The sequence below is a fragment of the Trachypithecus francoisi genome, unplaced genomic scaffold, assembly GCF_009764315.1.
Source record: "Trachypithecus francoisi isolate TF-2019V2 unplaced genomic scaffold, Tfra_2.0 Lachesis_group5, whole genome shotgun sequence".
In the NCBI taxonomy this organism is placed as follows: Eukaryota; Metazoa; Chordata; class Mammalia; order Primates; family Cercopithecidae; genus Trachypithecus; species Trachypithecus francoisi.
Genome location: NW_022681470.1, coordinates 96025313 through 96035923, shown reverse-complemented (window position 1 = coordinate 96035923; position 10611 = coordinate 96025313). Strand labels below are relative to the sequence as shown.

General features: G+C 39.0%; 1 protein-coding gene across 1 annotated transcript; it reads left to right on the top strand.

The window, feature by feature from the left end:
* The first annotated feature begins 474 nt into the window (after positions 1-474).
* LOC117074719 (late cornified envelope protein 2A-like) lies at positions 475-1576 on the top strand. The gene is made up of 2 exons (XM_033196456.1): positions 475-542; positions 1041-1576. The coding sequence occupies exon 2, from the start codon at positions 1061-1063 to the stop codon at positions 1355-1357; it is 297 nt and encodes a 98-aa protein (XP_033052347.1). The 5' UTR covers positions 475-542; positions 1041-1060; the 3' UTR covers positions 1358-1576.
* The last annotated feature ends 9035 nt before the right edge of the window (positions 1577-10611 follow it).

Below are 10611 nucleotides of genomic sequence, written 5' to 3'. Positions count from 1 at the left end.
GGCTACACAGGGACATGGGGTCAGGAATGAGGGTCTGAGCAGAAGGGGAGGAGTGTATTCCATGAAGGAAATGGTCTCTGACTCAATGCCACAAAGAAACTTGTTTAGCTGTGGAAGCAGGCTTGGAAAACTATACTCGGGGATGGGAAGAAACTGGAATAGCACACTTCCACAGAGAAGCTATGGCAAGGATGTCCGGTGTTCTTAGAAGTCACTCTTTGAGACTTTGTCCAGGCACGAGTTCCTTAAGGATCTTCTGGCAGCTCCACGGGTACCCGGCCTGGAGGAGGCTGTGACTGGTTAAAGCTCCTTTAGACCCTCGTCCCGGAGGGAGGTCTTGGGAGCTCCCAGTGCTTCCTTGGATTGTAGGGACAAGAAGGCAGGGGAATGTCAGGAATGACCCAGCACATGACTGATTGTGCAAGAGCCACCTCCTGCTCTTCCCAGAGCCAAGCCTGAGCCTATAAAAGACATACTAAGCTCCAGCACCTCATCTGCTCTGACTCCCGCAGGACGTGTCTGTGCTCCTGTGTGTGATCACGGTGAGTGGCAACCTGGGAGACCAGAGGGCACAGGGGAATGGGAGGATGAACGGCGGCTTCAGAGAGTTATGTCTTTGATTCTGTGCTATTATGTGCAGAAAAGAGAGACAGTCTGACTTGAGTTTCTGGAAATCTTGCCTTGGGCTATGAGAAATGTGTATCTGACAGTTTCATCAAGGGCTTATTCTTTTATTTCAAAAATGGATACTTTGTTGGGTGTGAATACTCTATTCAAGGTCATGAAGATTTGAAGATACTGCCTATCTACTAAAAGATAGAATAAGAAGCTTCTTATTGTATCTGATTTTCAAGTATATATCTTCATTCAGCAGGAAAGATTTAAGTTGTTTTCTTTCACTTGATACACATGTGTGTATGTGTATACATATACACACACTGAATATTATTCACCGTCACCATATGATTTAGTTTTAAAAGAGATAAAATTGCCATCCTTGCCTTTTCACAGCTAAAGGGTTTGATTATTTCAATTTTCAGGTTAAAAAAGTCACACTGAGATGTCCTGCCAGCAAAACCAGCAGCAGTGCCAGCCCCCTCCCAAGTGCCCCCCAAAATGCCCACCCAAGTGTCCTCCAAAGTGCCCACCCCAGTGCCCAGCCCCATGCCCACCTCCAGTCTCTTCCTGCTGCGGCTCCAGCTCTGGGGGCTGCTGGAGCTCTGGGGGTGGCAGTTGCTGTCTGAGCCACCACAGGCCCTGTCTCTTCCACCGGCACCGGCACCAGAGCCCAGACTGCTGTGAGTGTGAACTCTCTGGGGGCTCCAGCTGCTGCCACAGCTCTGGGGGCTGCTGCTGACCAGACCTCAGACATCACAGAGAAACTCTTATGGAGAAACTTGCAGTCAGGACCTGTCCCAGAATGATGCCTCTCCTGCCCCTTTTTCTTCTTCCCTTGGGCTGACACACCTTGTGAAGTGTTTGTCTGTTGTCATGGCCCAAGAGCCCATCCTGGATCCTGATCTTACCTTCCCACCTTACCTCATACAACAATAAAGCTCTTCTGCCTCTTTGTGAAGTATGCTGGCCATTGTCAATTCTTTTATTCTTTTCAAATCCCTTAAAGTCCAGTGCCCCAGTCGTACACTTTTAAGGATTCTTTGGTAAGAGTGGAGTGTGAGAAAGAGGTATGCTGGAAGCAGTCTCCAGAGGGGCAATCCTGAAATAGCAGCCTCACAGTAGGGCTTCTCAATGGGACTGCGTGTGTGCACTTGGAGACTGTGAGATGTGGACCCTCTCAGCCCAGGCAGGGGCCTGAAGGGACTGACAGCCCCAGGGCTGAGTGCTGCTGGCCATGTGCTGCTTGCTCAGTTAAACTCACCATGCCAAATGTAACTTATTTTCATGTTCTCTTCATGCCATGATGACAAAGTTAGAAAAATCTTTTGCACTCCGAGCAAAAAGGTCTATTTAACAGAATTCTTTTCATCAGATTTAAAATGCTTGGCATGAGAATCAGAACCCTTAGGGACAAGTTTAAATGACAACTCATTGTCACTCAACTACTCTGCGTGGAGGAGGAGTCTGTCCAGTTCTTGCTTTCTTTCATGTTCCAGCCTCTCCATGAAACAACAGTTAAATAAATACTTAAGCAATGTAAGGCTGAAGGAACACCTCAGTATGGGCCTGCTCAGTCCCTGTGACTCAATCCATGACTAAGTGAGACAGAGTATGGAACCGGGCTCCGGGCCACGTCCCACCTTTATTGCTGCACCTGCCTCACTGCAAAGGATCAGGCCTGGAGGGTGTGAAGGAAAACTATGAGAAATACCACTCTCAAAAAATATATATGAAACAAAACATAAACCAAAATAAACAAAAAAAGAAAAACCACTCTTATGTAGCTGTAAAATAAGCTGCATGTAGCCCAGCCTGGGTCTGGCCCTCCTTAGGTTCTGGTCTCAACTCAGCACTCATATTAAAATAATTTTAGCACAGAGAAGCAGCTTGTCTGGATGACTGAGGCTCTGTGTCTTGGGGAGGAAGTGTGAGGAAGAGTGAGGGCACCACCAGGGGAATTAAAAATAGTAGTCTATCAGCAGGCTGAGAGGTGCGTGTGGTGAGATGATGGGCTTAGTTCAGAGCAACGCCCTGCTGAAAATGGGCTTATAAAGCATCCTATCCCTTCTTCTGCATGACACCAATGGGTACCAATTAACATCTCCACCTGTGTTCTTCCACGCTAATCCCTCCCTATTATGCTTGAGGCTTCTTTTCTTTGCTCCTTTTTGTAAATATTGCAACTCCTATAGGTAATTATATGTCATTGTTAGTTTAATTTGAAATTCTCATAGTACTAATTCTGAGTCTATGTTCATATATGTATTGCCCACACTTTTTCTTTTTTGTTTCTCTGCGAACTACCTATTCATATACTCTGCCTTATTTTTCAGCATACTCCTTGTTTTTTTTTGTTTTTTTTTTCTAGTCTATCTTAAGTATTTTCCCTCTGCATTAGTCAGTGTTCTCCAAAGAAACAGAACCAGTAGGAGACATAGGTCTGGATAGAAATATAGATATAGTTACAGATATAGGTAGAGATACAAATTTATGATAAGAATTGGAAACGGATTTATGATTATGAAGGCTGAGAAATCTCAAGATCTGTCATTGGAAAACTGGAAACCTAGAAGAGGGGATAGTTCTAGTCTGAGTCTGAAGGCCTGAGAACCAGGAGAGCTGATGGTGGAAATTGCAATCTGAGCACTATCCCAGCACAATAAGATCAATATCCCAGCACAAAGCAGTCAGGCAGAAGAAATTTCCTCTTACTCAGCCCTATTGTTCTATTCCGGTCATCAGTTGATTGAATGAAGCCCACTCACATAGGGAAGAGTAATCTACTTTAATCGGTCTACAAATTCAAATGTTAATTTCATGCAAAAACATCCTCACAGAAACAGCCCAAGTAATGTTTGACCAAATGTCTAGGCACCTTCTGGCTCAGTCAAGTCTCCATAAAATTAGCCAGCATACTTCTCCCCTTCCTCCTTATATTATGAGCCATACTGCCTTATAGTAATATTGTTTGCTATAAGAAATTTTAAATTTTCTTTTATCTTGAAAGTTTTAGACTTCTTGGTTAAGAGTTTTTTTTTTATGTTCTTAAATTATACACATAGTCTTCAAGATTTTCTGCTAAGATTTTGCTTGCTGTTTTACCTCCTAATTTGTTAGTATATTCATTTTTATTGTGAGATATAATCTACATACAAAAGAATAAGTAAAATATATTTATGTAATTTAAAAAGAAACACAAATAATACCAACCACAATGAGGATAAGAAAGAGAAGACTGTTAGAACTCCAGAGTTGCCCCATGTCCCCCAGTCACAAGACGCTTCTCCACCCCCACCAAAGGTAAGCATGTCACAATTTTTAATTTTCATTAAAATTAATTAAAATTAAAAATTTTCATTCCCAATTGAGTTTTTAAGCTTTATAAACAAGGAGTCACACTTTTATATAATTTTTTTCTCTTTGTTCAATGTCCAGTTGAGAAGGTAAACCCTACTGTATGTTGATCTGTATCTTATTCATTTTCATTATTGAATAGTATATTACATTTTACAATTATACCAAAACATTTTTATCTATTCTACTGATGATGATCATTTAGTATGTGTCTAGTTTTTGACAAATAATTCTAATTCTGTTATGAAAATTCTTATATATGTCTTTTGGGACATATCTGGGAAGTTTTTATTTTTCCCCAGAAGTACGATTACTGGACAGACATATTTTCATCTATCTGGATAACAACAAAATGTTTTCCAGAGGGATTGCATTAACATTTATCCTGATCAGTATTGTATGATAATTTCTGCTGCTCTGCATCCTTACCATTACTGGTACTGGCACACCATTTTAATTTTGCTAATCGGGTGAGTGTCAGTATCTATTATTATCTCTTTAATTTGCATTTTCTAGATTATTTATGAAGTTGAGCATCTTTCATTGGCCATTTGAACCTCCCCCTTTGTTAGATTTATTTTCAAGCCCTTTGCTCATATTTCTATTATGTTTCTATTTTGTAAAGATGGGTAGGCATTTTATTTCTGCATTTTGGGTACCAGACTTCTATTAGTTATGTGTAATGCAAATATCTTTTGCCACTCAGTGATTATTTTAGTTATTTAATGACACACATTTCCATATGAGTTCATTTGTATAAAGCGTAGGGTTTAGCTCAAAATTTCTTTTTACCTGTTGATGTCCAATTGCTCCAACACCATTTGTTGAAAAAGATATTCTTCCATTTAATTTCTTTTGCACTTTTGTCAAAGATGAGTTGAACATATTTGTGTAGGTCTATTTATGAGTTCTCTATTCCATTCCATTGATCTCTGTGTGTGTCCCTACACCAGTACCATTTTTGCCTTGTTTTCAATCGTGGGAGAAAGAATTCAGGTTTTCACAATTAAGTATGATGTTAGCTGTAAAATTTTTGTAGATGGTCTTTATTGATTGGAGCTAATTCCCCTCTATTTTTAACTTGCTAAGAGATTGTATTATGAATTGGTACTGAATTTTGTCAAGTGTTTAACTGCACCAATTGATATGATTGTGCGATTTTTCTGTTTTAGCTTGTTGATATAATGGGTTTCATAAATTTTCAAACGCTGATCCTGCTTTGCATACCTGAAATAAATCCCAGTTGATCATTATGTATAATTATTTTTACATATTGTTGGACTATATTTGTTGGTATTTTGTTGATGATTTTAGTGTCTAAGTTTACAAGGTGTATTGTAGTTTTCTTATTTTCGTACTGTATTTCTCTGATTATAATATCAGAGAAATGATGAGCCTCATTAAATGAGTTGAGAATATTCTGCCTACTTCTATTTTCTGAAAGAAATTGTGGAAATTTCTGAAAGAAAGTGTGGAAAATAAATGTTATTTTTGTTTAACATGTTTGGTAGAATTCCCTAGTGAATCCATCTGGGCTTACACGTTTTTTTCAAGAGCTTTTAAGCAATAAATTCAATTTCTTGAATGGTTCTGGGACTATCTAGATCACTTATTTCATCTTAGCTTAGTCTTGGTAGTTTGTGGTTTTAGAGAAATTGGCTCATTTTTTTTTTAAGCTGTCGCATTCATGAGCAGAGAAGGGTTTGTAGCATTCCCTTATGTTTTTAATGGTTGCAGGATCTGTAGTGATACTAAACTTTTTACTCCTGGTATTGGTGATTTTTGTCTTCTCTCTTTTTATTTTTGTGAATCTTGCTAGAGGTTTATAAATTTTATTTTTGGTTAATGAGGCTTATTGCAATAATTTCTTATATTATTTTCTAGTTTAAATTAGGTTGATTTTTGTTTCATCTTTACTTTTTCTTCTATCTGTTTCAGGTGTATTTTGCTCTTCATCTTGTATCTTCAGCCAGAGACTTAGATTACTGTTTTGTGGAATTTATTTGTTTCTAGTGAACACTTAGGGCTAAAAATTTTCCTCTTAACACTGCTTTGGCTGTTTCTCTGTCTTAGTTCTGGTTACAATAGCAAAGGATCATAGACTGGGCGGGTTAAACAACAAACATGTATTTCTTACAGTGCTGAGGGCTAGGAAGTTCATAATCAAAGTGATAGCAGATCCAGTGTCTGGTGAGGGCACTCTTTCTGGCTTGCAGATGTCCACCTTCTCATTGTATTTTCACATGGCCAGGGAAAAATTCTCTCCTGCTTCTTCTTATAAGGGCACTAATCCCATTCATGAGGGCTCCACCCTCATAATCTAGTCACATCCCAAAGGTCCCTCTCTTAATAATATCACATTGGGGACTAGAATTTCAATATATGAGTTTTTTTTTTTTTTAAGGGACACATTCAGTCTACAAGTAATCCCATATTTACATATTGCATATTCATTTTTGTTCATTTCTAAGTATTTTTAAGAATTTTCTTTGAGATTTCCTCTTTAACTCCTAGACTAGGAGTATGTTGTTTAATTTCCATATGTTTAGAGATTTTTTTGTTTTCTTTCTTTATTGATTTCCATTTTGTATTAACAGAGAATTAAAATACTATGCCTCAGTAATTAACAAACTAAGAGGAATTAAAAAGAGAATTTTAATACCAACTCAAGGAACAAATTATTATTATTGTGTTAGCTTGTTCCGCATTGATATAAAGGAATACTTGAGGCTGGGTAATTTATAGAGAAAAAAGGTTTATTTGGCTCACAGTTCTGCAGGCTGCACACGAAGCATGGTGCTGGCATCTGCTCCTGGTGAAGCCTCAGAAAGCTCCCACTCATGGTGGAAGGCAAACAGGAAGCTGGTATATCATATGATGAGAAAGGGGAGAAAAGTGCGTGGTGGTTGTCATACTCTTTAAAAAAATAGATATCCCATGAACCAGATCTCATTACCACTCATTACCTTTTGCAGAACACCATTCATGAGGGATCTGACCCCATAACTCATCACCTCCCACCAGTCCCCACTTCCAACATTTGGAGTCACATTTCAACATGAGATTCAGAGGGGACAAATATCCAAACCATATCAATTATCTTTACAAAATCTTGCAAGTCATATAAATGATTGAAAGATGCAACATTTATACCACATCTAAACTCAAATTTCTCAAAAGAATGATAAACTAACATTAATTATAAACAAATATATGAAAGTCACAAACTAAATGCTAAGTAATTAGATCAGCAGTATGTAAAAAAGAATATATTTTGTCCAATTACTGATTAATCTAGGAATGTAAGATTTGTTTATCATTAGAAAATATATTTCTTTATATTAACATATTAAGAGAGTGGAGCAATGACAAAAACTGATTAAATCTCAGCTTTCATGGAGCCTTCATTCTATTTGAAAAGAAAGACTACAAATAGATAAATTGTAACATGTTGACAGGTATGAAGTAAATAAATAGTAGAGATGGAGAATAATGGTGTTTATGTTTTGTTTTCTATTGTAGTCAAGGTGGGTTGAGAGGTGGCATTTAAGCAGAGGGCTCAGTGAAATGAGAGAGTGGACCAATTTACTATTTAGATGAAGAGAATTCTTCCAGGTAGCTGGAAGAACAAGTGTAAAGGCTGTGAGTAACAAGTAAGCTTGGTATATTAGAAGATTAGCAAGTGGAGCAGAGCTGCCAGAGCCTAGTGGTTGAGATAAAGTGAGTTAGGCAATAATGTTCAAGTATGGAAGTAGGATTGGACGGGGCCTTGTACACCACAGTAAGGATATGGATTTTGTTCTAAGTGCGATGGAAGCACTGCTATAGCTGCATCCCACAAGCTTTGATGGTCTGTGCTTTCATTTTTATTCAAATAAAACTATTTTCTAGTTTTTCTTATGACTTAATCTTTGATTTATAGGTCATTTAGGTAAAATTAATTTTAATACTATATTTTATTTAGGCTAGTATATCCATAATTTTGCATTTCAGCATGTAATCAATCTAAAATATTAGTGAGATATTTTACATTTGAAGCAATTTTATGTCTTCAAACTCAGTGTTATGTTATGGCACATCTCAATTCAGACAAGTTGTATTTCAAGGGCTTTATCGTCTCATGTGATTATTGGCTACTGTATTGGACAGAGTAGGGCTACACCAATAGTTTTCATCTCTGTTTGCACAACACATTCAACTGGGACCTTTTAAAAAACACCAGTGCTGGGGCCCTATTCCCAGAAATTCTGAATTAATTAGTCTACAGTTGAGTCCTGGCATCTTTTTTTTTTAATGACTGCCTACTAAGACCACTGGTGTCAACCCTGAAATTTTCCTTTAATCACACCATGTTTCTCCTCTGTTGAGGTTCAGCATCACTATCTAACTTCTTAGGTATTTCTGTTTCTCTCTCCAGTTCTACTGTGAGGTCCTGAGGACAGGAACAAGGTTAATTCATCTGTATTTCTCACATAATTGAGGTAGTGCTGGTCCCAGATTAAGAGCTCAGATGTGGTAGGTCGCCGCTTGTTATAACAGCCCTCTGTAGCTGATGATTCGCTTGCCATAAACACCATCAACATGGAGCACTGGACTGGGAGGGAGAGATGGAAAACGGGAGGACATTCTTACAAAAACACTTGCCCGAAAATCTGCCCTCCACAACAATTCCATTCCTGCTGTCTCATGCTCATTTTCTGAGTTAGTAATAGCAGAAGTTACTACAAAAGTAGGTAATTTCTGTCTTTACAGAGAGCAGATATAGGCTGGAGATTTACTCATCTTCCTTGTCATCATTATCAATGTCTTCATGTTCACTCATATCAGCTAACTTTGTCATTGTTAGGCATCTATTTTACATAGTAGGTATTTCCAGAAGTACATCGTGATTATATGCGTATCTACGTATATCATATATGATATATGTAAGGAGAAATAAACCAATCTTAATGGGTTGCATGAAGAGTTGCATCCTATATAAACCTTTTGAGAATTAGAGCAACACACACCAAATTTCTTTTTCTTGTTGGTTTAGAGTGTTTGGATGGGTAAAAGGGAAGAGTTTTTTTCTATGATGGGAAAAATACCTTCCTCATAATCTTCTTGTATGTTTCTTGAGGGAAAAAAAATCAGTCCTTTTTTTAAAAAAAATAGTTGCAATAAATGCAACATGTCTGTGTGTGTGTGTGTGTGTGTGTGTGTGTAGTTGACAGATACTTTCACAAAAGGTTCCTGAATTGGTAGAAGTCTCAAGTCTCTGACCTGTGTTCATGAGATACTTAAATGTGGCAGAATCACATACACAACACACCACAGAAAAACTCAGAAACTCCTTCTTAAAAGGCCCCTTGATAGTGACATATTCCTTGGTAACCCAAATAGAAGTAGACAAATATGATAGCCTTTGAATTCCAGGCTGAAGTGTTCTTAGAAGAGAAATTCTAAAAAGAAGAGTGACTGACCAAGGAACATCTCTCTCCACAGTTAGGATTGGGGACTTGGCCTGGTCTAAAAGCATGGGGGATACTCTAAAAGAGTAAGGAGGCCTAGGGTACCAGACCAGCCTCTCAGGATTGACTGACCTGGGAAAGGTCCACAGCCTCTGGCTGAAATTTGGCTGGAATATGTTAGGGGCTAAATCTAGGGCAGTCTTGGAGCCTTTGGTGCCAAAGTTCTTTCTGAGGGACTGAGTAAAGCGTGTTCAGGAGGGAGCCTTGAAAGGTAAGTACCCATAGCGTTAAACCCCTCTGCTTGCCACACCTTGAGACCTTAGCCTGGGAAAAGGGTCTGATTTACAAAAAGTCTCATATAGTCACATATAGTCACCCTCTCTCCCACTAGTGCGGAAGAGGCTACCTGCGAAGCTCATCATCCAGCTCAGGAGGAGGTGAAACCAGGAGGCCGGAGAATGTCAGGCATGACCCTGCACTTGTGCAACAGCCACATCCTGCTCCTGCCCTTAGCATGGCTCATCCGAGGCCCAGTCCCAGGATCCATATAAAGTGTGTTCCTGCTGCTGGCTCCTCATCTGTTCTGCTTCCTAAGGGACTCATCTGCGGCTGCGTCACAGCCCAGGATGAGTGTTTCTATAGGAATCCAGAGGGGGGCGCTAGCGGGATGAAGATGGAGATGGAGAGTAATTCTGGAAGGGGAGCAGTGAAGCGTGGAGGAGGAGGAGGAGGAGGAGGAAGAAGAAATGGTGGACAAGGCCAGAAGGTCGGAAGTAGTAGTTGACTCGGAACAAAGCAGGAACCAACCTGGGAAGGATTATCCCTGTGATCAGACAGGGAGATGATAAATGACCTGGGATTGCTGCAGCCCTACCAATGGTTGGCCTGCTGGCGCTAAGCCCATTGCTCTGAAGGAAGCTTTTCTGTAACTTGCAGATCTCAAATTTATTATTATTTATTAAACAGATTTTCTACCAATTTCTAAATTCCATTTCTAGATAGATTCGTGTGGGTAGAAGCAATGTATTTAACATGTCTTTGAGATGGCATTCAAATTTTGCTGGCTTTATTAGTTCAGAAGTCACCTATAAACTGCCTAACAAATACTAAGAATTTTTGAAAGCTCTAGGGATACAAGAGTAATGAAAATATACTCTGTCTCAAAGAGTTTTCTATACATGTCCTTATT